Below are 27776 nucleotides of genomic sequence, written 5' to 3' on the forward strand. Positions count from 1 at the left end.
TGTTGTATTGGCTACTTCATTCTTTGGGCTTAAAACGATCCGTGTGTGTTGCAATTCCAGGAGGAATAAGCAAACTAAGAGAAGTATGGGGAGAACAAATGCCTTGAAACAAGAGTGCTGTTCTTAAATACTAAGCTGAAAAGGACCTTCATAGAAACACGGCCCTAAATGTTACATCTGTTGAGTGAACTTCCGCAGGTGAACTTCCTGCTAGCCTTATCAACTCCCCCCGCCCCCCCAGGCTCATTCTCCTCCTGCAGTCTCACAAAAAGCCAAAAGTGCTTTGATATAGCTCACCTCTGCAGGGGGTGGGAGTTAATATGCCGAAGTTTTATGCATACCTGCACCTTTATATAATGTAATGGTGCTGACATCAGCATGTTCTGAGCAGGAATTCCATAAGAGAATTCAGAGTGGGTGCTTCCTTTGTACAATTCTCCAGCAATCCAACAATCAGAAGAGGTGACTTCCAAATGAAGACCAACGTGTGTTTTGGAGCCCAGTATCCGTGATGGGATGCACATGATCTAGGGATACTGAAATATAGAATCCTGGCCGTTGTATCTATCACTAACAGGTTCTTCTCTGGAAAGTACACTTGAGCCCATTATCTACCGGAAAAAAATAAGCACTAGCTTCTGTCTGTGTGCTACCTTGTGGCATCCAAGTCTCATTTAGAGCTCTTACATTCTCTGTAGAAACTTGAAAAGTAATTGGAGAGGAGGGTGTCTGCAGCCCCAGTGCTCAGTCCTTCCTCCCAAATAGGTAGGCTATTGACATAAGCATGGCCCCTTGCAAATAGTTTAATAAAGTAAATGCATTGCAGAACTTCTGGGCATAATAAGCTCTTAACAAACATCATAAAACTTCTGCCGTGAAAGCACAGAACTAAGAGTACTGATGTCAGCTTTTAGTCCTCCAGGGGCTGTTAAAGTCTGTTGTTATGAACACATGTTGAGACATTTGAAATTGTGGGACAGCATATATTCCGACATCCACTCTGTTGGCTTTCACCCGCCTGTAGTTCTCTGGTATGAGCAACAACCATTTTCTGCTTCTTGGGATCGGCAGGATGGCACCTGCTTCGAACCTTACCGAGGTTTGTTATTTCTTTGAGTGAAAATGAAAGCAAACACCTCACTGAGGCTTAGAATACCAGGATGCGGAGTGCAAACCAGGCCTTAACAGCTCAGCCTGCGGTATGTGACTCCTGCAATGCGTAAGTTGCAAAGTTTTGTTTATTTTCTGGTGCTATGACCTTGTGTAGTTCATGCAATTGTTTGCCTAGTGGATGCAGCTCTTGCTTAAGGCTCCTCAGGTGTGGGGACCTGTTCTTCAGGGACAGGCTGAGCTGCCTTTGGGCTGCCCATCACCATGTACCAGTTTTCTTTGCTCACTTCTAGATCACCAGCCTTGGCAGTGAACGCTTATGTGTTTTGCATTTGTGTTTGTCTGCTCCCATAGTCAGAGATCTTCCCGAAAATTCACTGTTTCTTGTTCCAGGTGTGTCACGCATTGGCTATGCTGTCTGGGGATGATGGGAATCTTGTCCAATACAGCTGGAGAACATCAAGTTGGGGAAGACTGCTATAGGGTGACCTGATATGAGAAGAGCAAACCCATTTTCTGTGGCTCTTACCTTGTAGAAATGTCATTCACATTCTCGGATGGGTAGGAGTGGGGAGATCAGCTGCCTTCTTTTCACTGGCGTTCACTAATCTCACACCGTGACATTTCACATACTGTCCAAATCCGTGGGACACTGGGAGGAACAGCCAGCTTCTTAGAGCTGTTTGAAATATTCCGTTTCTTTTAGGGCTGAGATGAGCCATTTTTGTGAGCTAGGCATTTTGCTTCTAACACTTTAGCTTGTGTTCGTGGGTTTGCTATCCTTTCTTTCCTGGGTTGTTTCCTTCCCTTCACAGTGTTTGGGTTGCTTCACCACTTACATTCTGGGGAAAATTCAGCTGTTGGCCGACAGAAAGAAATCCACCGCCGTGGCCACTACCACTCTCGAACTGTGGCAGTGATTTGCTCCTGAAGCTTAGCCACAAGTTCAAAAGCTTTTCATTACTCTTCAGTACTCCTAAGAATTGTTCTTAATAAATTAAAAACAACAGCCAGCAGTTATCAGATTCCGTCTCTAGCATAAATGTCTAGACAAGCCAAAAAGAAGATTTAATTTGAGTCATGCTTCAGCTCAGCTCAGCATCAGAACCTCTTCTCTTGTGAATGCCATGCCACATTTGCAGAAATAAAACCTCTGAGCATGAGCAGAAGACACTTCTTTCCCTGCCAGCCTTCACGTTGTGAAGCACTCAGCTAAATACTTGGGGAGTTTATCTCAGGGCATTGTCTAGGTAATATTATTAAGGTGTGCATATGTGTATTAATGTGTGCATACAGTACGTACAAAGCTTAAATTCAGAGTTGTCTACTTGTTGCAATAGTTGTAGCAGCTCTAGGAAATGGGGAACATCGAACCATTATATAAGTTTGCTTCTACGGTAGTAAAGAGCTGGAAGTTTGTGTGTGGATCTCTGGTAATACATGGCAGAATGCTTTTGCTGTTAGCTAGCACAGAACTGAAAATTATGGTGCTTTTGCTGCTTAATCCTTTAGGACGTATTCTGGAAGATAATTCACTGAAGAGAAACCATGAGCATTGTGTGGCAGACACAGGGAGTGTGGGAATTAAAGATTGCATTCCCCCAGTTGTGCTGTTCCTTTGGTTGGTGGGCTGAGCAACGTCTGCAGTTCAGCCTCTTGAAGAACGTGGGCCCATATTTTATATCTCAGTTGGAGGAAAACTAGTCTTGCTAGCACCTATTAGCTTAATATGACAGAGAACTTGCCTCTGAAGTCTTATACCATTTGTCAAATTGCTACCTGGAAATACAGAATCAGCACCATCCCTGCAAAATGAACGCAAAAGCTTGTACCTTTTGATTTCTAAAATTCGTGTGGTGTGACAAACCATGACACTGTTGAGAGAAGGCGCAAAAGTTGAACTTCCGATGGCGTGGAGTGTGTGGACTTGGTTGTTGTGCCAAAGTTGATTGCCGAGGGCCAGTCTACACACAGCAACCAAAATGTCCAAGGATCTGGAAGAGCAGCTGGGGAAAAGGGTATAACAGCGTGCACTCTGGGGTGACTCTGAGGAGCCCATCCATCTTTTGGTGGGGAATTTTCCCCCTGATTTCCACAAGGCAGCTATCTGGACCACACTGGCCAGTTCTTAGAAGATGCTGTGCTTAATCCAGATAATACAGGTGTACCACGAATAGGCAAACATGCTTACCTGAGTGGAGGCCGCAGCCAGCCTTGGATGGAGTCACTCTCTCCCAGACAGAACAAGTGCACTTCTTGGCAATTCTCCTGGACTCCAGACAGACCTATGGAGGCAAAGGAGGGGACCTTTCAGCAGCCTCGTTGATTTACTGATATATCTGAAGAAATTTTCGGCCAAGCATACTTTTATCCTCATCCAAAAAGAAAAAGCTCTCCCAGCAATTTGCATATAACCTATGAAACCAGACAGTCACAGTCTGTAGACTGAGAATTTAAAAAGACACAGAGGGCACAGGAAGAAGCATTTTATTACGACCGGCAGAATGGCTTTCCTGTCCCTCTGTGTAACCTGCTTGGAGCGGCTGCTAGTTGTGGCAGCCGAGGCAAGAGGAGCTTTGGCTGATTCGGCAGGAGGGCTCTTAGGCAGCCAGCCAAAAGACAGCTGTTGCCAGTTCTTCATGCACTGGCTACATGTAGATTAAGCTAAACTAACACTCTTCGTATGGGACCACTTGTTAACCCAATGCTGCAGAACAGAGGTATCCAGTTACTTGTGGGCAGTGGGCAGCTGGAGCAAATATCTCTGATGACGTGCCAGCTGCACTCATTGTCTGCGCACTTCCAGGGCTGGCTGTCTCCTTTCAAGACTTAAACGGCTTGGGGACAGGTTATTTGAGGACCTACCTACACTCGGGCTGCCCTGGCACTGCGCAGTCACCTGTTGGTAAGAGTTGTCAGGTTGGTAGGCGTGAGACAGGGTCTTTTTGGTGATGACCTCACAATTGTAGACCCTTCTCAGGAAGTTCAACTACTTCGTTATCTGTTCTTAGATAGGAACTTGTGTCCTATTTTTTGACTCTGTCTTTAACCGAATTGACTGTTGATTCATGTTGAGATACTGCTGACCTGTAGTTGAAGAATATAATTGTTTCTGCTACTCTTCATGAGGAATGCTTTGTCTTTATGCCACTGAAATTTTATTTTGCATTTTTTAAACTTGGTAAACCACCACGAGGAGGCTGTTTGCCTGGAGAAGTGGCATCCGTATAGGTTCAGCACACAACGCCCTCAACAGGGCCCCTGGGCAATCCACAGCAATGCCCACCATGCTTTCTTCATCCTTGGGTGCAAGAGCTGTTCTCCATGTTATGATCGAGTTTCTGGCCTTGCTTAATGGTGGCGGCTGAAGAGAGCTTTGAATGGCCAGTGGACACAAGGGCTGTAAGGGAAGGAACATCTTGGTGGGGACCCCAGCTTCTTCTCGGAAAGGGCAAGCCCTCTTTCTCTCTCTAATTATTTCTAAAACTTCCACATAAAAAGCTTGGCATCTAAATGGAACTAAACCTGACTCTGCCAGGGGAGCAATACCTGTATTTTGCAGGGCGTAGCTACTTGTCTTTTGCCTATTCAGCTAGCCTGACGCTTGATGGCCAATAAATGTTACTGATACCTACAGAGGCTTGTCTTCTCTTGACCAATGGGTTGGCTTTGTGCTGTTCAGAATAGATGCACATGCATCCATGGGATATTCTCGGTACATAACTTTTATATGAAAATAGTAATAGTAGTAGTAAAAAGAACGAGCAGCAGCTGCTGCTGCCTGCTTGAAGATACATCTTTTGAATATCTAAAAGCAATCAGAATCAACCTTGAACTTAAGTTGGTCATTTTAATTGGGGCCGATCTGAGTTTCTTTTTTTCTTTTGCAACACTTCATAGAATTACTTCAGCCTCCCAAACCTTGAGTCCTGCTGCTATTTAGGGGAAAAAAATACACTTTACACCAAATGCATAGACTCTTAGCAGTAAGACAGCAAGTTGTTTGCGGAGTCTGCTTTTGTTTGCCGCGGTGCCGTTTCCCATGTAACAGTAACACTCTTTCCTGGGCAAGTTTACCTTTTAATAGATGGATGATGCGCCCCCAGTTCACAGGTGACTTCAGCCCTGTCTGCAAGCTTGCTCCTCTGCCATCTGCCACTGCCAGGTTCAGTCCAGAACAGAGCTTGTGAGTCTCCGGTCACTGCTTAGAGGAGGAGAGGGCAGCTTCCCCCGGGATTGTGCCAGAAAGGTAGAAGAATCTGGACGTCAGGAGATTGTTCTTTCTGCATCAACTGTTCAAAGGCCCTCTGCTTTGAATGCATTAAAAAACAGCAGCAAGAGCCAACTTTGGGGTTTCTGCTGTCTGCCGTGCCTCGCATCAGCCCATTTTACTCCTGCTCTGAAAATGGCACCACGGTCCATTTATTTATTTATTTATTTAAGGTATTTCTATACCGTTCAATTAGACAAGCTCTCAGAACAGTTTACAGAATATACTTTAAAAATCAGTAGCAATCAATATAAAACAAATTTAAAACAACCCTGTCACAGAACAACAACGTAACAGTAAAATTAGACAGGCTGTGATAAAACAATACATAATAACACAAAAACCATTCTACCTGTACCAAACAATTTAAAACCAATAAAACCACGATCAGCAATAAAAATGGCAAGAAAATAAGAATGACTTAACCTGGCACCGGAACACATACATTGTTGGCGCCAGGTGTATTTCCCTGGGCAGCTGGTTCCACAGGCAGGAAGACCCTGCCCCACAGAGCCACCCTCCAGGTGCTTCCCCTCGTGTGTTGGTTGCTGGTGAAGAAATCCCCCATTATAAATCTGAGGTGCGAGAAGGAAAGGCTGTTGCAACCACCAGTGACGCCTGCCAGTGGACCTGGAAGATGGAGGATCCCTGCTTGGCACCCCATATAAAGTGGACGTTGCTTGGCAGACGGCCTTGGGAGGTGGGTGCCCACAAGCTGCACGTCCCGTCCCGTCCCGTCCCCCCCTTTGAAGCATGCAGCATTTTCAGAATAGTCAGAGGAGTGAGAAATGGAATAGTTGCTATGTGAACTACTCCTAAGTCTGTCTCGCTTGTCAAAAGTTATGTTGTTCAGGTACCAAATATTTGAGCCTTCAGCTTGATTGCAGTCCAGCGACATCGCTGTTTCATTTATGGTCTTTTGCAAGGCCCAACTTCAAGCATTTGAGCATTTCGTCTCAGATGCGGCTGCATTTTCCCACTTGCTCTTAAGAAAGTATTCATGTAATACAAGGGGAGAGTGATACGATCTTATCATCTCGCTCCCCTTTGTGTGGTTTGCCTAAAATATCCCTAGTATTTAAAAGCAGCCCTGGTATCAGCTTCCTTACGAAAGTATGTGCTGTGGAAATTATGCTAATTAAGCCAGAGTGTAATTATAGACTAGAAAGATTATTTCACAGTCAGAATTGAATTGTTGTAGATAAATGTGCATTAACTTAATAGTGTGCAGATAATTAGTTTTTCTGTTTACTGAAGGAAGGTAGGAAAAAAAGATGTAATCAGTTACACAAAGCTTGTTCAGTCAACTGAAAGTATATCCTATCAGGATCCAGTAATGAGTATTTTTCTGACATCTGTCTCCAGTTTTTTTCTATCCTATAATTAAAATGGTCAGTAGTGACTAATTAACCCATTTAACTTCATTTCTATTTATGTCATTTCTTGTACAAGAGCGTTAAATGTGCTCCAGAAGTAGGGCATAGTTGCAATTATATCCCTAATTTAGTATAAATAAAGATATTCTTTCAGGTAAATAGCTGAAATTTACAATACTGCCAGCTTTGTATACGTGTGCGTTTGTCTCTTTGGGCTCCCTGCTGAGGAGAAAGTGACTTAGAATGAAACATTTTTTACTTCATTGTCTGGAAAATGTGACAGTACAGAAGACCTGTTTTGCATCCTGTTCCTCATTAATACAATTGAAATGGTGTATTATTTGAGCGTAATTAATTGCCCACAGTAGGTTGCTTCTTGATATATCCCATGTCTTATAAATGATGGTCTTGTTCACCCGTACTTGTTTGGCTCAGGACTGAGAGATGGATAATTCTGACTTAGTTCCTGGTGACTCAGTTGCCCCTGTATCCATCCAGATGCAAACTCAGAGGGGGCCTGTGGTGATTTCGGCATAGGACCCCACGCGTGTGACTTGTTTGTGCTTGTTTCCACTGCCCCTGGCAACTGGCTGTCATCCCTTCCAAATGTGCATTGGCTGGATTGTGGAACAGCATCGATCTGCTGTTTCTTGGGCTCAAATTAATCTTGGCACACAAAGCGATTTGATGGAATCATTCCATGGAGTCACGGCAGTCACAGGTAACAAGCCACATGTGAACAAACTGCCTGTTTTGCCAGTCTGCTTTGGAGCAGAGTAATCGCAATCCGATGGCAGACGCACGGTAGGGAGACCGGTTAGATCTACCTGGCACAGGCATCTGTGCCACGGCTTCTGTGGGCAGTGCCATTCTGCTGGCATGCACGCTGTTCTCCTTTCCATCGGTCACGACGAGGAGATCGCTTTCATACTTCATGGAAGAAAAGTTCTTCCAATCTACAACAAAGGGTCCTTAACAGGGACATATTTCAGGATGGGAATGTTATTAACATCCCAGTTTTATTTGTTAGATTCCTGTTAATTGTTGCAGTCTGTTCCATCACTAAGTCACATATTCAAAAAGTAAATGCACACTTATATTCTCTGCCAGGTATACTCAAAACTATAAAGTATGCTTAAAAGCGCTGATTGGAATATATGACTCCCTTGAGTGTACATCGGTACTCTAGGAAACATACCTTGTTTTCACGCTGGTTTGTGATTGGTACGGGAAACACCAGTGTAACTCTGTGGCCACAGCCAAAATGATTGCTGCGTAAGGTGTGATGCTCCGATCATTAAGCTCCCCACCCGTCTGTTTCTGCCTTTTCCTTCTGTGCTTTGATTGCTCCCTAAATGAAAGCAAGGACTGAGAAGAATATCATAATTGATTGTTGCATTCATTATTAATTGCATAAGCAGAGACATGCAGAAACGCTTAAATTTGTTTGAAGGAAAATTTAGAAATGTAATATTCATAAGCAGAACAATAGAGAATACGTTCACTGAGAACAATCTCTTAGTTCTTTCTCACTGGTGAGCTCTGAGAATGTAGCAAAGATCCTGCCTTCTTGTGCATAAAAACACCTCTGTAGCTTGAGTCACTTTTGACTTGGAAAGTGACTGCAGCATCAGTATAATCTCATTTGCATGGGAGTGTTCACTGGAATGCAGATGGCACCAAACAGTGGCTTTGATCTGGAGCCAGGCAATATTGCCACGGGCTACATCAGTCTGCTTCTGGCATGCCATAGGCACTCCTAACTCTGCTGTTTCCAGCGCGCATGGTTACGGGCTAACCCAAAGTTCTACTTCTCTTCGGAGCACCTTCTTTCCCCCAAATTTCCCCAAAAGTTGTTGTGCAGAGAGCTGCAATGGCCGAGAATCTGGAAGTAATCATTTGAGATTCTTTGCTGCCCTGCCTCAGTCATTAAACTTCTCTAGCTCACACTAATTAATGCTACAGTATCATAAGTGCACTATTTTTAGATAATTTCTGCAAAACAGCATGACAGGTCTGGCACTTCTCTCGATGCATTTCACTTCAGCTTGTTCTTTTACTGCTCGTTGCAAAGCTTCTCTCATTTAATTGTATACTACATGAACTGTGGTTTTGTGACCTTGAAACAAAAAAGTGTGCTCCTACTTGTTTTCAAAATATAAAGGAAGCTCTATAGAAGTGGTAAGAAATTTATTCATACAGTACACCTATTAGGTATGCAAAAGTTTATCAAATACTCTAAGTAGTAGAATCCTTCAAGGAATAAGAATGTAATGACCACCCAGATGATGTTGTTATGTGTTTTAAAGATCAAATATATAAAAACTTGGTTATAATCATGTGGCGTGCATAAAGGTAAGTAATTATTTAAATATGCACTCCAAAATTATTTTACGGCTAGGGATGGGTTTGACTGGGCCCATTTGCAGTCATAACTGTCTTGATTCTTAGTGATTTGAATCTTGTTAACTTCAGATGGTGGCTGAATTTATGGCAACTTTGCTTTCAGGAAGCTCATACGTTAATCTCACGTCAAAATAAACATCTCTTCCTTCCCTTTGCCCCTGACATGCATGTGTGTATATGTATATCAAACATCTTCACTATTCGAGCAAACAGTCCAGCAAAATAGACTTTTACCTGTAAAATTACAAACTATAATTTAAAATTACAGTATGATTTAAAATAACGTAACTGCATACTACAGTTATCTCAGCACTCTTGGTTGTTTCTGCTATACTATTCTGCTACACTATTGCTCTGATTCTGCCTTTAATGCAGGTTTCTGTAGGGCATAGGTATGTGTATGCATGCACTTGGGTACATGCCTCCTTGGGCTATCCACATAAACTCGTGGCAGAATTGGGCTGTCTCTCCCCTCCTCAGCCCCCTCGGCCGAGGAAAAGGTGGGGAACTGGCAGTGAGAGCACAGCTAGCCCCGTACTGGTTCTGGCAAGTGAAAACTCATGATGGCGGCCCTTTCACAGAACGGCAGGAAATGCTGGCGGACCGGTGGTTGAGAACCACTGCTCTAAACCAATGGAAGGAGCAACCCCATGGCCCCCGGACATTGTCCAAGGTCCCACAGGAGAGCTCACGTTCCCAGTGCTGAAGTCAGAGTGCTTCAGACTCGGAGCTGGAAACACAAACACCAGCCCCCTCTTCCGCCCCTCGCAGCTGCTGTGGAAAGGTGAACTCAGCGGCTGGTGTGCATTGGACCTCCTCTGGTTCTGGGGGAGACTCTATTGGGCAGGCAGGGCCAGAGAAGGAGGCGTCTAACCTAATCAGCCCCATCGTCCAACAACAGCTCAAAAAACCATGCCAGTGGAGCAGCTTCCGGCATTGCCACCGCTTCTCCCACAAGCAGCAGGAGCCTAACTGAAGGCGGAACTCATTCCGTCAGGTTGGGAGAGGAAGGGGAGATTCAGTTAGGAATCATCTTCTCCGCATGAGCAGCAATCTTTCCCTGGTTAGCTGGTTCCCTAACTTGGTGGATGACTTTTGCTAACCACTTTTGCGATACCCAAGCAGCCCCACAAAGCCAGCCTGACTGGCCTGCTGTACCATAATAAGGAAGACTCTGGCCGGGATCTGCTTGGGAGGAGAAAGGGGCAGGGAACAGCTTCGGATACCATTTAGCAAAAATACGCAGTGGAAGGACGGGGGAGCGGGAGCAGATACTGCCTTCTCTGCTCTTGTGTTCATATCCATAGCACTGTGCACCAAACTAATGATCATCACTATATCCTATTACTTACATTGAGCTGGAACCAGGCTAGCACTGTATCTGGACCATAGGCCTGAAGCCTTGACTAACTTACCCAGTGCATCCAAGGGGAGCCAAGTTCAGCTAAGCTGGTCAGGATACAAACCAATAAATCAATTAGACGTTGTACGAAGAAATGCAAACATTTGTTTGCCCGGCACTCATAGCCAGTTGGGTGGCCCTGAGTGCTGCAGCAGGGTGGAAAACAACAGGTTGTCTAGCTTATGTTCTCCATTGTTTTCTGCTGTGGATAAACACTGGGATGAGCAGCTGTTGCAGGAGCATCGCAGGTTCCCCGTGAAACAGTCTGTTACAATGAAGAGCCATTTTTGCTGTGTTGACATGGGAGCCAAAGAAAGACATGGGGGAGGAAATATTTGCAGTGGCGATCACAGCTTTCCAATAGAAACGCTGTGAATAAAAGCCGGGCGCTTTGGCCAGCCTGGACAAGAAGAGTCTAGACCGGAACTGCCGACTCGAACACCGTGACTTTGAGTTTGGGGGTCTTCAGCTTTTCTGAATTTCACAGCTTTGCCCGCTTTCAAGCCTCCTCACCACATGCTTGACCTTTGTCCACCTTCCTTTTGCATTTCGTTTCCGTTCCTTTTCTCATAAAGCTATAATGCAGTAAGTAGGAAGGTGAAAGCGATCATTGTTCTATCCTAAATTCAAACGAATGGGATGGCAATTACTGAAAGGCCACATTTCACAGCAATTTTATTTCCCTTTGGGAAGACGAATGATCAGAAGGAGAGCACTATAGCATCGCCCATGACAGGGCTGTATTGCCAGAGACTATTACACCTGCTTCTGGAAGGGAATAGAGTGCAATAAAATAACAGAAAGTGAGGATCACATAAATAAAAAGACATCAATCAGCATTGTTGGCAGAGGAAGAAAGTCTTTGTACTTGAGCTTCACCAGCACTTTCTGGGTTCATTTTTTACCCAGAAACAACTACACAACAACTTAAAACGATCCCAGCACCCAGTGAGACGCACTTTATTCAGCCCCGTGTCAAATAAATCAGAGCTGTGCCCTGAATAAGAGATGCTGTGCTTTATTCTGTGGAAACTTGGGTAGTGACCCACTGAACTCCCGCATTTATTTCTTCAATGGCAAAAGAAGCAGCATGAGGAAGCTGAAGCTGCTCTCTTTTGGGAGCAGGGGATTCCAAGGCTTGCACAGAGCTCTCCTCAAACTCAAGTAGGTTATGTCATAGACCTCTCTCCGGCTACAAGTCTAGTCAAATAGGATGCATCCCCATTTAATTACTTTCTAACCTAAAGCAGCCTCACTTCATGGAAGTGTCCACTAACAACTCTCCCAAGTATTTATTTCCACATCTAGAGAAGTCCGTGCAACTTTCTAAGGCAAATATAAATGTCTATGATTCCATTAAAATTTGCATAGCTGTCCATAAGAATGCCACCTGATGATTAAGGTTTTATTTATAATTTATTTATTACTTGATTAGATTTATATCCCACTTTTTTCTTACGACGAACTCAAAGCAACACGCCATTCTTCTCCTGCTGCTCTCAGTCTTACCCCCCACAACAACAACCTTGTGAGGTAGGCTAGGCTGAGAGTCCATGACTGGCCCAAAGTCACCCAGTTGGCTCCACTAGAACTCAGGTCAGGTCAGACCTAGAAGGAAGGAGGCAGAAGTACTTCCACACTGTAGGTTTTCCAGTGGGGGTTCTGTTGAAGCGGGTAGCAACTGGGTCTCTGGTTGTTCTCTAGCCCATTTTTCCCAGCTTTCAACTTATCCCACACGCCACTCTGCCCTCCCCTTCCCCACCTTTGCATGAAAAAAGTGGAATATAAATCAAATAAGCATCAACATTATCAGCTGCTGCTCTAAGCACCAAAGAATAAGATAAGTTGGGGCAATTAACATTAATCCTCTTGAAACTTTTTATAGTTTGAAGACCACTTTGCTTACATGGCTTATGCAGCTTTGGTGGAACATTTGCTTTGCAAATGGTGCAGACGAGAAAAAAGCTCCCTGGGAACGGGCATCGCTTCCCAGCCTGCTGCGCTGTACAGAAAAGACGCTTTGGAGAACCATGTTCAGGGGAGATTTTCTGATCTGCAATATGCTTTGCAATATCTTTTCACAGTGCAGGAAAATTAAAATTCGTTTTATACATTCGTGTTGCACCATAAACATGTGGCTAGGTAAACCAGAGCGTTCCTTAGACACAGAAATGACAAAACTGAGGCTGGTGTACTTTGGGCACAGCATGAGAAGACAAGTCTCCCTGGAGAAGAGCAACATGCTAGGGAAAGTCAAAAGCAGAAGAAGAAAAGGAAGACCAAATGTGACATGGATTAGGGAAGCCACAGACTTGAACTTGGAAGAGTTGAGGAGGGCAGTCATCCTGACGTTTTCAGGGCTTCCATTCCTAGGGTTGTCCTAAGTCAGAGCGGCCATAACCACAGAAAAGCTACCGAACACAGGTCTCCCTGACATGCTCCAAGAGCACAATTTAGGTGGTTCATATTATTTTTAAATAATAATGCTGAGAGCTGAGTTTCCTGTCCCACACCTTCAAAACCACGGGCCTTTCTTGCAAAATACTATTTATTGGCCAAAGCGTTTTCCCAAAGCACAGGCACCCAGAATGAAAATCTGAGCACGCACAGAGTGGTTTGTTAGACCCCATCTGGTATTTACTTCTAGCAACTCTGGTTATGAGTATGTTTTGGCCCAATCCTTTTGGGAGGTGCGTTTTGGAAACTAGCACACCTGCTTTCTGTGGGGCAGTCCTTTAATTGGCCCCCTCCTCTGCTGTGCCCACCTAATCTGCCTCTGAGAAATCCCCCTTTCCAAGCCCCCCCCCCCCCACCAACTGGGCATCTTGGTTATTCTCAGAGGCTGCCCAAGCACCTGGGGATTCTGGCCTTTGGATAAGCACCTCTGCTTCTCTCATGACAATGTCCAGAATTTTCCCATATTCCGAGGCCACCGCCTTCTCCTCCTCCCCGAATCCAGATCAGCAGGCTTTGCAAATGTCTTTCTCACTTCCAATACATAATAAAAAGATGATAGATTTAGCATAAAACAGAGAACAGCAGATTAACAAGATGGCTTACATTTCATTAAGGTTTCATGGCCACAAAATAAATCATGAATCCATTCTGGAGAAGCAAATTAAAGGAAAGAAGGATATATTCCAGCCATTGATCCTTCTTTCTGTGAGGCTAGCTTCATTTTCCCCTGGGAATTAAATGCCCCACACTTTGCAGGCTTTCCCTCCTAAATTAGAATTGAAGAAGCCACAACTCTGCTGTGAAAACAAAGTCTGGTTCAAACTCGATTCCTCATTATGCCATGCTTCTTGCTCACTCTGTGCCAACTGCGTTCAGTCTAATTTGATGCATTGGCTTTAGCTGATTTGTGGCAGTGCAAAAGCCATCCTTTCCCACTCCTGCCTGACAAACCCCTTGATACAAATTGTTGTGTTTTTTTTTTTAAAGGACCGAGTTATTCCATACCTCCAGGAAAGACCAGACTGCTCATACTGGGCAGGGAATCAGATTTGTAGAAAGATACTTATCCACTACCTTACCAATACAAATAATACTTGCTATTAAACAGAATCAGGATCAGTCACTGAAGAGCAGAACCTCTTATTTCAGAGGCAGTATATCTGAATCTCTGGGACACAACCACCAGGTTGGGCAAAACCCTTCATTCCCTTTTTCTGGTCTTCCCAGAAATTTCTAGCTAACCATTAGCCCTGGATCAGGGAATGACATAGTCTGACCCAGCAGGGTTCATCTTACGTTCTTACTAGAAGTAAACTTGTGAAGCCTTTTTTCACCCCATTTTTACAAGGGTTTGGATAAGCACCTTAAAAAATATCTCCCAGTTCAAAAGATCTGTCATTTTCAAACCATGTTCCAAGAACATGCTGGATCATCACATCACATGGCCATGAGATTTTGGATTTGGGAGAATGTGTCTCACTGTTCCTTTCTTTGGGCATATATATTCTACCTTTCCATGATGAAATCAAAGTCAGGGCTTACTGCAAATTAAAATACCAGTCGTGACAAAATTAAAAACTGTACAGTACTGGCCATTTGAAAATGAAGAATCAGCACTAAAGAACACCATCATTAAGAACCATGTTCACAACAGCTGACAAGGCGCTCCCCCCCCCCTCGCCTCCTTAATGATAGATTTTGGTGCCATTTTTCAACATATGGTTCCTACACAAATGTTATATACAGCACTGCCTGCAGCAAAGCAGTGCCTGGAAAGGAACAGAGTTTGGTGTCTGAGATTCTGTACACCAACTGCTTCATCAGATGTGCTCTCATCATGCAAATTAGACCTAGAAATTAGCTCACACTTTTACGGTTGCTATGGCTGAGAGATGTGTCACAACTGCCCCCCAGCTTCAGTGTTAAAGTGGCATTGCTGATGCATCCCAGGGTGCCAAATGGTGAGACAGATAGTCTTAAAATGTGCATATTCCCCAGTATTTTCACACTGTTCGTTCACGTGTAGGTTTGTAACACCTTTTCTCCAAACAGGTACCTGCACAGATGGTGGCAAACTGCGGTCTCACGGCATAGCCATCGACACCTTCCCGCAAACTGTGTTTATGTCGCTTGGATCTGAATCTTCCTTTTGAGCATCATACGCTTCCCTGCCAAAACATCAAAGGCACGGGACGTGTTTTGCAGGCTAACCCCATTCAAGCAGGGTTGCAAGGATTCACTGTAGTCACTACAGAGCATTGTGTCCTTAGTTCATGGTGGTCAGCTTAGAATCATAGAATAGCAGAGTTGGCAGGGGCCATGAAGGCCATGGGGTCCAACCCGCTGCTGTTGCAGGGCACCATGTTCCACCATCCCACTCAGAGGGCTGTCCAGTTTCTTTTTGAATGTCTCTAGTGTGGGAGAGCCCACCACCTCGCCAGGCAGCTGGTTCCACTGTCGTTTTGCTCTGACAGCAAGCAAGCTTTTCCTGATGCCCAGCCTGAATCTGGGTTGTCGCAACTTGAATTGATTATTCTATGCCCTACACTTCAGCATCAGCAAGAAGAGATTTGACCTTCCTCTTTGTGACAGCTTTTGAGGTACTTGCAGAGGGATATCATGTCCCCCCTCACTGATTTGGCAAGTGCAGCACATGAGTCAAGGGCAAAGAAGCACCTCGGAGCCGCCATGTGCTGCAATGCGCACACACTTCTCAGTTCCCCTTCCTGGGTCTGGTTTTGCCTCTTGCTTATCGAGGCAAGAAGCAGCCCTGCAGGAGAGACCTGGGCAGGGTGTCTTTTTATTCTGTGCTGTGTAAAACATGCATATATTTTATGTCTGTTTTTCCATACATCTCTGCCACCCATGCCATAGATTGGCCAGCTAGTTCCGTATAGGCAATGACAGGTTACAGGGAGAGGCACCTTAGTGGATGCAATGGGAAGGAAATTTCAGAGGTGCATTGAGAGCAACTTGTTAGAAACAAGCCCATTTCAAGTCTTAAGCCTCTTCTCCAGTAGCAAAAATTGAGCTTTTTCTTGGGGTCACCACCTTGGGGTGCTTGCCCCAGCTGTGGGGAAAGCTTGCCTGACACCACGTTTGCAGTCTTTTCTCAGCTTGCTTCCATCTGTCCATCCTTCCTTCCTTTCCTCCTTGCTTCGTTTATTTAATATTTGCATTTTAGCTGTGCCTGTCTGTGAACCCTCAGGGCAGCTTACTGTGCAGACTTAATGATGGTAAAGCAAGCAAAAACGACCGTCGTAACCCGTTGCCATAAAAATGCAGACATAATAGCAGAAGGATTATAAAATTGCTCAGTACGTGTCCAGTATTTAGCTCCTAGCAGATCCCCTGATTGCAAGGACCTCCTGCTTACTGCGCAGTTCTGCCACATGAGCGGAGTGGCGACAAATGGCCCGTGGCCGCTCTGATGCCCTGAGGAGCCGTTGTGGACGTGCCGAACGCCCCGCTGATGTGCCTCGCCCTCCATTGCGTGCTCCCATTTTTTGTTGTCTTCGCTCACACACAGCCGAAGTGCACAAGGGGAGAATGAGGCCTCTACCTTGCAGCAAACAGCTGTGGCTCGGCATTGTTCGGTTCAGAATATGGACCTCATTAAATGGTGTCACCAGCCTGTGGATATCGTAGTATCTAAAAGCAAAACCCTATGGATAGCATAAACTGCAAGAGAGACACAGACTGCCTTTTCTGAAGACAATTGTGCAATTTGAGGGCTAACAGGTTTCTCAGAGGGTAATATTTCATCATATCCTCTACGATTTTTTTAATAATGAAAAAATAAAAGATGTTTCTCTTTCCCTTATGGATATTAGTAGTATTAACGTCCTCATTGCTGTAGCATTAAATAGATGCATCTGAACTGAAATCCTGTTGAAGTTCATATATGTGCCATTTGCGTCAATTGCAAGACAGGCTACCATTATTCACTTTTATTGGAAGCTGCTATTTTTTTTAAATGACTGATTTAAATTAATACACACCATAGTCACTATTTCCAATCATGGAAAGTACACATGATTTGCAAAGTAGATTAGGTATTGCTTTTTGCCGTAGTGTTTTATTACTGTTTGTAAATCGAGTTTTAGACATTTTCCAGATAAAAAAATGTGCACCATAGGCAAGCACAGATACTTTGACACCCATTAGAAAAGGCTCTTTGATTAATTCTTGGTGTTAATGGCGCTTGATAAACATATATGAGATCTCTTTGCATGAGTAAACATTTACGGTTTTGATGGAAGGGCAGGATTCATTCAGAGATGGGTAAGTTCAGATGGCTGGTTTTGAGCAGTGAATCGCCAGTTTATTTGAGGTTGGGCAGCTCCAGTTTTTGTTTTTCAAAGTGCCATGCCCTGGGTTTTCCTGTTCCCTGCTATACAATATGGAAGAGCAAGAAAAACTGTCATTGTGCAGAACTGGCTCCCTCTCGAGCGCAGAATGTTGCATGGCATACCCAGAATCATTCTGTGGAGACATCAGGAAGACATTATATAAATGTTGGCTTAGGCATCAATAAGTTTAGTGTCTCCATATGTCTTTAAGTGAAATAAGGGATATAGATTCAAGGCACACAAGAAGCACACGCCTTGTTTGAAGCCAAGTTGCACAGCCAGAAGATGACAAGTTTCTAGTTTTCTGGGGGAAAAACCTGAATTGTAACATTTTCCCATGCAAATTAGGCTAATTTGCATAGTTGTTTGCATAGGATTCCTCTCTAGTCACCGTTGAAAAAATATCCTGATGGTCTGGAGCAACTTGTGGCATTGCAGAAATGTTGGCCTAGGGCTCCCATCCCCATGATGAGTGATGCAGGCTGGAGTTGAGAGAAGCTGTAGGCCAAAGCATTTAGTTGCCCTTCCCTGTGCTAGGGAGATGTAATTTGGCATGTTCCTTTCTTTTACTCTTCTATATTTTTTATTTCAACAACCAAATCATTTACTAATAATTCAAATGCAAGCAAATATAAACGAGAAGAGTACATCTCTCATTGCTACCAATTCTAACCGGAGTGCAAAGGTTCTTTTCCAAGGAGGAGAAATCTCAAAGTGTAAACGCTCTCGGAGAGTTGTACTGTCCAAAGCTCCTAGAGCAAATTACGCTTGTCCATATCTTGTCATGTGTTGCAGGGCAGAGTGGAGTCCATCTCCTTCCCAGTCAATAAAGTTGATGAAAGCTGACCAAACACACTCAGATGTGTCAATATCTGAGCCGGTGTGGTGTAGTGGTTAAGAGCACGGGACTGGGACTCAGAGGATCTGGGTTCTATTCCCCGCTCGGCCATGGAGCCAGCTGGGTGACTTTGGGCCAGTCGCAGACTCTCAGCCTAACCTACCTCACAGGGTGGTTGTTGTGGGGAGAAGATGGAGGAGGAGAATAATGTAAACTGCCTTGAGGCCTTTGTAGGAAAAAGGCAGATATAAATTGGAAAATAAATAAATAAAATATCTAGATGGTTCTTCAGAGACCTAACTTGCTGGTCTCTGAAGTTTCTCTAATAGAGCTGAATTCCGCACCTTCCCATATCAGTCGCTGAAATTAGCATCTTTATTTTCACATGTCCATTTAGCATGTTTATGAAGCAAACAAAAAGGACTTCCTGTTAATTTCTTGTCTCGGTGCACTACAGTTAATTGACCTGACGCCTTCGAGGGGAAAAATACAACCTCAGTCCTGTGGGTCACACACATGGTGAGCATAAGCCCACAGATGTGGAGGCTTAGTGAGCTGCCTACGCATGACAGGAGGAGGAATGGGGGCAACCTTCACCTCCTTGTCCTCCCACCCTGCATTTTTTGCTCGGTGGGCTTTTTTGCCTGTCAAGCTGGGGGAGGCCGGGGAGGCCTCAGGACAATGTGCGCCTTGGACTCTCCAGCGTGCTCCCCAACCTGCCCTGTGAACTCCTCTTTCTCCCCTTCTCCAAGGTTGAGCTCTGGACCTCACAGGCAACCTATTGTGGTTCTTTCTGTGCCAGCTGGAGGCAGTAGAAAGAGGACTTCTCTGACCTCAGACTGACGAACCAGGATATTCTCTGACCCCTCAGATGCAGTCTAAGAGGCCCCAGGATTGCTTCCTTAATATGTGTTGGATTTTATACTTTGTCGGTATTTTTACTGGGATGCTTGTACAAAAATTTAAGACCTTAGCATGCTCCTCCCTTACATAGTTCAAATTCAAGAGGAAAAAAACAGTACCGAAATGGTTAGCACAGTAATTTTAGCAGCTCTAAGAACTTCTGGCAACCACAATCTTTTTCAGGAGAGTTAGCACGCTTCGACTAAAGTTGTTGGTGCACCTTCAGCTTTGATGCCACCCCTTATGAGTTCCATTTCACCCTGACAGATAGACATTTCAATAATATATGGCGGTACCTCAGCTCATGAACACCTCAGTTCATGACCAAATCAGGTCGCAAACAGAAATTTCAGAAAACTTTTTCCTCAGGTCACGAACTCTGCATCAGGTGACGATCGCGATCGCACCCATCTTCCCTGCACAGGCATGATTGCGGTTGTGCTCGGGGGTGGGGGGAGATGGCTGCGATCGCGGTCGCGCTCGTGCAGGGAGGACGGGTGCGATCACAGTTATTCTCGGGGGGGGGGATGGCCACGATCGTGCCCGTCTGCCCCCCTCACCGCACCTGCGATCGCACCTGTCTCCCTCCCCAAGCACACCAGCAATCATGCCCATCTTCCCTGTGATTAAAAAATATATTTATAGAACGGATTAATTTTATTTACATTGAACCTTAAGGGGAAGTTTGATTTGGCTCACGACCAATTTCGGTTGCGACCAGAGTCCTGGAACGGATGAAGTTTGTGAGCCGAGGTACCACTGTATTTGTATTCTCTTACATATTTGCTAAGGATAATCACCTGAAAAACATTAATTACAATGTGGAACCTACCAAACTTGCCTAAGATTGTGTTTGCAGTTGGCATGCATTTATTTTTACTAATGGATTTATACAATTGAACATTTTCCACAAAACACTGAAAAAATTTCCTCCTCACACCGCTGCCTGTTGCCTTCCAGATTTTTGCCATTGTAACAGTAATTTCAGCAGTGCTGGAGGGGAAACGCCTCCACACAGGAGAGTAGACGCTGGTTTAATAGGACATAATTCCACATAAATCGTCAGCTAGGAAAATGGATTCCCCAAAGCATAATACCTTGTGTTTGGGCCTAGAGTTTGAAAGAGCAGAAACTGCTTAATCAACAGGATTTTTATTCCCTCGTTTCTACTGCACCCTCATAAAGCTTCTCTTGCGATCAGGAAACGCTCTCAGTGGCAAAGTAGTTCCAGCCTGATTTTCTCCCTTCTTCCAACTGCAACCCTGCACCATATTCTGTTGTTGTGAGTCGTGCTTCTGTCTCCCAGCAGTATCAATCTCACCAGCATTTCTTTGCCAAAAGTCTTTTTTATCACATAAAAGTCTCTGAACATGCACAAAGCGAAATACTGAACCCTCTCTGACATCCTTTACCCAAAGCTTTCTTTATGAACCCTTCTGCGTGTTTCCCTGGGGAGAGGAGCACTGTGGAACTGGGCACGCCACTGTGTCCCCGGTTGGGCCACCCTGCGACAGTGGGATCTCACCATCAGGTCTACAGCATCAGAGGGTGGGAATCCCCCCTCAGAAATGCTGCCCGTTTCCACATCTCCTCCCTCAAGCAGTTGCAGCTCCTCATTCCCCTGGCCAAGTTGACTGGTCCCCTTCTCTTCCCTTAAGCTAATCCCTCCCATAGCAGAAACCAGTGGAAGCTCAAGACCTTGACGTTTCAACAACCGCCTCAATATCAGAGCCGGAGCAGTCGGTCCTGCCCAGAGAGAGCACCCCCCCTGCATGCACCCCATCGTCGGAATCTGGACCATCAGTCCTGCCACAAAGGGCATCCTCTCATGCACACACCTGTGATCCGACAGGATGCCCACACACATCCTAGGCCTTTCCTGGAGGTCTCTCAACACTAGGAAAGACATTTCAGCGACGGCAGTGAGGATGGCGTGGGAAAGTCCCACGGAGCAAATTCTGTATCGATCCAGAGAAGCTCATTGGGAGTACAAAGAAGGCTGCAGTGCTTCAAATAGTCATTGGGGCCATGTCCTATCCAGAAAACTGTTCCCTTAAGTGTGGTTATCACATACGCACTATCTTCACCACATGCCTGTGTTTTTAAAACCATTTTAAAATTAAAGAATCTTGCATTCGAAGGGCATGAGGGAGCCATCATGGTTGACAGATTTAGCATCTTTAGAAAGCTATTTTGTTGCATGTTTAGAAATTGCTAAAAACAACTTTTAATTTTGTTAGCGAACATCTGCTTTTCAAATGGCCATCACATATGGAGATTAAATTACCATTTCCTCACAATGTCTGTATGAAAAAAACAAATTAATTACTCTAAGTATAAACATGGCTTCCCAAATTCGTGTTATAATAACAGAAAAAGAAACAAATCCCCTGTATCGCCTTTCAAATTTCGAAACCAAGTAGGAGACGTTCCAAATAAGATGAATGCATTCATGAAACTAAACACAAATTGTGGAAAGCGGGGACAGAGAAGAAGGTGTAACCTCCTCTAGCTATGCTTAGTGAACAATGGAGGAAATGACTCCTGCTTTCTGTTGAACCCTGAAATCAACTATCCAAAAATCCAGGGATTGCTACCTTGGGGCCAACACAGAGGTCTGGGTTAACTACCACATTGGAGCAGGTTAGTCAGTCTTCAAACGTGTTTTGAAGTCTGATTTCCAGTAAGAACGTAACCAAAGAATGACACAATCAGGCTGGGCAGGCGCGCTTTTGATTACTCCTCATTTCTGCCGGCTCGGTCGTATTGAAAGGAAAACGTACGTGTGACTTTGTTTCTGAGAACTGCACCAGAGCAACGGCAAGAACGCTCCCCTGCGTGTGATGATGTGATAGGAGCAGCACCCTTTGTGGTTGCTTTCGCTTCCCTTGCTTTGATGTCCGTCCTTATCTGTGCCTTTGGTCTTTGCTTTTGCTCCTCCTCTGCCCTTCGCACATGCCCTGCGGCCCCACAGTTGCCCTCCACTTCCCGCAGCTTTTGGCAGTGTAGTGCAGTGATCTGTTGGAACAACACTGAATATACATACGGACTCGGCTGCTTTGCTTTTTGCCTGGACACTGAGTGCACAAGTAACTCTCTGTGGAATCGAGGAATCACTGGGGTGTGTGGTAGAACACAAAAACCAGAAGGATGGAGAGAAAGGAGTGTTCATGGTTCATTCAGGTGCAGATAATATGGGGGGAAAGAGCAGGGAAAGGTACGATTCTATCCCCATGGATCCTTCCATGCCGTGACACATTTCTTTGTAAGAGCACCACAGTGGTCCGGCTTGAGAGGGAGAGTAGGCATGAGGATTTGCATGCTTGTAGAAATAGTGCCACTCTCAAGGCCAGGCTAGGAAAAACACGCAGCTTGCGGTTCAGCCCATGCGCTGTTGGCGGCTGCACGCTGATGTCCCTGCCCCTCTGAGCCTGCTCTGAGAAGAACACTGCTCTCCAGTTCCCCTCCTGCACTCCAAATCTGGTACTTGGGACTGTTTGTGTTCCGCATCATTGAGGGCGCATGTCTGTGCACATTGGCTGTGTTTTTGTATATTTTGTTTTCTTGACCTTTATCAGGGCTTCCTATAGTGCATTTCATTTCTATTATTTTAGAATAATAGAACTTTGAGAAAACAAATCAAGTCAAAGCTATAACGGTTCCAGCATTTTAAAAGTCATGGGTAGTAATGGCAGTGATCTCCTTTTTATGTTCATTCTGGCAGCGATTCCAATAAATCCCCCATATGTTTCCTGCTCGCTTGGTGCTTTAAGCCATTAGTACTTGAGCAATGAGAGACACTGCTAGGATTACTGGGGCTGTTGCTAAACCTCTTCTTGTTTCTTTATATACAGAGAGTTTGGATGGAGAGATCCAGAACTTCCAGAGGTCATTCAGATGTTACAGCACCAGTTCCCCTCAGTACAATCCAACGCTGCTGCTTACTTACAGCATCTCTGCTTTGGTGACAATAAAATAAAAGCTGAGGTAAGATCAATGGTTTTATTTGATCAGTATGCGTTTGATAAGTTTGGCTACTACTGGAATTCTGGGGTTGCTGCGTCTTCTTGAAGGAAAACTCAATCAGATCCAAACAGGGAAGAGAGGAAATTGCCCTGTTCTTTAAAAATAAAGTTACCGGCAGTGTACACTGAATTTTTGGTCTCCTTATTGTAGAAATAGCTTAACCCAGCCTTCCCCAACCTGGTAGCCTTCCGAGGCATTTGGACCACAACTGCCAGAATTCCCATCCAGCAGGGACCTTGACTGGGAATTCTGGGTGTTGCAGTCCAACCATGCCTGGAAAGCACACAGTTGGGGAAGGCTGGCCTAACCCTTTTGCTAGCTTTTTTCATGAAGTTTTTAGTTATAGCTAATTCTTGAAGATAGGTGGAAATATGCATATACACTTGTTTCTGAGGATGAGCACAGAGACAGGTGTTGGGCATGGACACAACCTATTCTTGACCGAGTATGTTTCCTTCCATATCACAGGCATGTGTATAATAATTACAACATAATGTTTTCTTGGGTTGCCAGTCATGGGCATGTCCTCTGGGAACACACCCATTTCTTTGACCAGTAACATGAGAGGGTGGGCCACAGGCTGACTGCACCTTTCAGTATAAACACCACAACTGGAAATGATGCCATTCACTCACTGGATGAACAAGCAGGATTGCTATCAGGAGCTTGGCAGCAGAGTCTGGGGGAGCACGTCCCTAGGAGACCTTCTCCGTGAGGCGAGTGGGCAGTTCATGCTCAGAAGGCCCACCAACGGAGCAGTGAAAGGAATAAGAAGGTTCTGCTGTTGGACTAATACAAAAAAACTCCCTACATGGAAGATAAATGGAGGCATACCATTTGCAAGGTGTGCTCTGTTTTTGTTTTCCCACCAGAAGTTAGCATGGTGCTTGCTTGCAGCAAGTCTAAGCTGTTTGCACTACCAGAAGGAAAGGAAAGAGGTCCGACACGGCTCTTCGGTCTGTAAGAGAGGACAAAGCGTTCTTGGACAGGAGGTTCTGCAGGGCAGCCGCAGGGGGCCACACTGAAAGAGGAATGGCTTGACCAGCAGGAGGAGCAAAATGCCCGAATGAGGAGGAACAGATTCAGTGGAGCTGAGAAACCACTTGGAGGTTCCTGCAGAAGAGGGTTGATAGCCTTCGACAGCAGAGCCCACAGGCCAGGAGGCCAGGTGCTGGAGTCCTACAGAACAGATGGTGTAGGTCCACTTGCTGCATCAGGATAGTCATGGCGGGTGACCCCTGCTGAGGAGTAGAAGGGAATGTGTGCCAAGACCTATTCCTCGAGAAGTATGTTGCTTTGCGAGTGGAAAGATGGCAAAATGGCTGCCAAACTCATCGAGTCCCACTGATGGTTCTCCCCTCCTGCACACCTAGGTGGGAATGAATGGTGTTGCCAAGCACCACTGTGGCTGCATTGTGTTGGACTACAGAGCTCTAGGGAAGAAGCCCGCGGACCCTGGGGCTCAAGTGGTCTTCCCGACCATCCGTTCAGTCCATGGAAGAGGAACAGAAGGCAAAAAAAAAATGGAATTCTGCAAGTGAGCAATTGACTGTGAAGACGCTGACACTGAAAGAGATTCAGTGTCTGGGATCGTGGTTTACACTTCTCGAGTGAAGTGTGGCTGGTGGGAGATCAAGTGCATCATGCAAAAACTGGGGGAAATGTGTTTGAAGAATGGCAAATTGGAGTGGAAGGACTGGATTGGATAGCGATGAAAACCCAGAAGTAAAAACTGTAGGTAAAAACTTCGCAAGGAGCTTGTTGGAACACGAAGTTCATGGTTTTTAATGTATTTATATGGATGTATGGAAATCTACAGGATAGACATGATTCAAGAAAGTAAATATTTATTTATTTATTTATTTATTTTATTAAAACATTTTTATGCCGCCCCATTTGCCAAAGCCTCGGGGCGGCTTACAACAATATGACTTCATATTACTGAAACTTGGCCTGATAACTCCTATGAGTAGAATATGGCAATTTAAGGGAATAAAGGAACGTTTTTAACCTTCAGTTAACCTCTTTAACTGATGGTTAAAAACATACACAATTGCACCAAAATATGAGTGAAAGGATATAGCAGTACTATTGAAAGCATCTGACTTAAATTAAATGGAAGAAGGAATAAAAACAGCATTGAGTTTGGTATCTACTACCAACCAGCCAGTCCACTTGCTCCGAAAATGTGGATAATGCTTTCTAACAGCAAATTATAGATGTTTCAAGGCAGGAGGAAATAGTAATAATAGTAATAAAAATCATCCTTACTCTGATATTTGTTGGGAGACAAATTTTCAAAAGTATGGCGTCTCCTGAAAATTAGTTACTTGCCTTGCTTCTTTTTCAGAGGAACAAAAGCTTTGGCATCCTTAGCGAGATTCTGGCCAATAGAGAAGAATTAGGTGATGAGGTGCAAGTATCAGGAATTGAGGAGAAATGGCCATGCAATGCTCAGGTTCTCCATTTTAAGGAAAACTAAAGCTGAATGTAATCATGCATGTATCTTGGACTCGAAGAAAACTGAGTGTAATAAACTAAGAGCAATAGTAAGTGGGATTCCATGGCAGGAAAACTTAAAAGGTGTTTTAATGGCATGAGCGTTTGCTATAAAGGAGATACTGAAGGGGCAATCAGAAACAATCCCACTGGTGGGAGAATTAGAAGATGAGAAAAGAAGCCCATATAGTTGCACAAAAAGCTTGGGGATAAATTGAACATTAGAAAGAACACATATATCAGGTGGAATGATGGATAAGTTAGTAAGGAAGTATACAGGCAAATGGACCAGCATGCAGAGGTGGTATCGAGAAGGCGAAAGCTCAGGATGAGCTGGTGAGGATTGCAAAGAGTAACCAAAAGCATTTCTTCAAATGTTACAAATAAAAGGAGGGCAAAAGGAATGATGGAGCAGTCGCTCAGTGCAGTGCTGACTGCTGGTAAGAAAAAAGCGGATTCCTGCTCGATTCCTGTTTTTGCTCAGTCGCCTACCAAAAGAAGGTCAGTTAATCTGCCGTATGTGACAAACAGGCTGATGAGGTGGGAATGCAGTTTGCCAGTGACACAGGGATGGTCGGGAAAAATGTAAGGATCTTAATTGAGTTCACGCCCCCTGCGCTAGATAAATTGCATGCTAGGGGGTTGAAAGCGCCAGCGGATGGACTCTTGGAACTTCTGGCGATTAGCTTTGAGGAATCCCAGTTGAAGGATCAGAAGATGGTAAATGGGCCTCTCTCCAGAAACGGTGAAAAGGAGAGTATTATAGAACAGCCCATGTGACAGCCATACCTGGGAAGATTCTAGAGTGGTCTCTAAACTGCTCATTCTCTATGTACCTTGACACAAATACAGTGATCAGTAGCAACCAGCTTTTTTGTCGGTAACTTCATATCTGGCTTCAGCAAAGCATGAGACAAAGTACTCCATGGTATCCTGATTGGCGAGCGAGTTAAGTGTGTGTTGCTTGCATTGCTACTAGGTGGAGCTACAGCCTGCTGAAGAACTATACTCGGAGATGGTGCTTTATCATACAAATGTAAACAATGATTTTGATATTTTTAGAGACCGGGCACAAAATAACGAGATACAGTTTAACAGAGTTAAGTGCAAGGTGCTTGATTTAGGGAAAAGTCGTCGAAAGCACAAAGTGGGGGTTACGTGGCTTGACCATAGTGTGTGTGGAAAGGCTCCTGGAATTCTAGTCAGTCCCAATGGAAATAAGAGTGAGCAGTGTGGTGTGGCTGGAAAATAGGCAAATGCAATTTTAGGCTGCATCAGTAGAAGTACATCATCAAAAGAAATCATAGTTCAACTCTGCACAGACAGATATTTATTTTATTAGATTTCTATCCTGCCTTTTTTATTACAAAGAACTCATTCTCCTCTTCCTCCTGCTCTCAATCTTATCCCCGCAACAACAACCCTGTGAGCAAGGCTGAGCTGAGAGTCTGTGACTGGCCTGAAGTCAGTTGGCTCCATGACTGAGCGGGCAGTAGAACCCGGATCACCTGAGTCCCGGACCTCACACTTTAAGAAGGTTTCTGTTCAGTTGGGGAACTAGAAAGCTTGGAGGAACTGGGTATGCTTAGCCTTGAGAGAAGAAGACCCAGGAATGATATGATAGCACTCTTCAGGTACTTAAAGTATTGTTGCCACAACTTGTTCTGTACCATCCAGGACTGTAAGACATGAAACAGCAGGGTTAAGTCACAGGAAGGTGAATTAACAACTGGAAAAACTTCCCAATAGTCAGACCATGGAACCAACTACTTAGGGAGGTAATGGACTCACCATCATTGGGGGTTTTCACAGAGGCTGAACAACCATCAGTCACGAATGCTTTAACCCCCTGCACTGAGCAGGGGGTTGGGCTTGGGACCTAAATGGCCCCTTCCAGTCACATGATTCTTTCGAACAGCTTTGTGTGAATGTAACCTTTTACCAGATCTTTGGCACCAAAGCCAAATTGAAACAGCATCCCGTTTGACAGAGATGCAGCTTAGAAGTCAGATGAATGAAGGATTTCCATCATTTGCTTACTCCACAAAAGGGATTAGAGAATGTCAGTCCATGGCAAATCCAGCTCTCCGTGTCATTCCACTAAGAGACAGCTGCAAAAAGATGCAGTCACAAAGAT

The 27776-nt window shown here is 44.7% G+C and overlaps 1 protein-coding gene across 1 annotated transcript in view; it reads left to right on the forward strand.

The window, feature by feature from the left end:
• Positions 1-27776, forward strand: part of CTNND2 (catenin delta 2) — a 489283-nt gene that overhangs the window by 314194 nt on the left and 147313 nt on the right. Inside the window, exon 9 of the mRNA XM_044442939.1 lies at positions 22969-23101. Within this exon, the coding sequence (XP_044298874.1) occupies positions 22969-23101 (133 nt within the window). The remainder of the gene's footprint in view (positions 1-22968; positions 23102-27776) is intronic.

The sequence above is a fragment of the Varanus komodoensis genome, unplaced genomic scaffold (genome assembly GCF_004798865.1).
Source record: "Varanus komodoensis strain SLA01 unplaced genomic scaffold, ASM479886v1 scaffold40, whole genome shotgun sequence".
Classification (NCBI taxonomy): domain Eukaryota; kingdom Metazoa; phylum Chordata; class Lepidosauria; order Squamata; family Varanidae; genus Varanus; species Varanus komodoensis.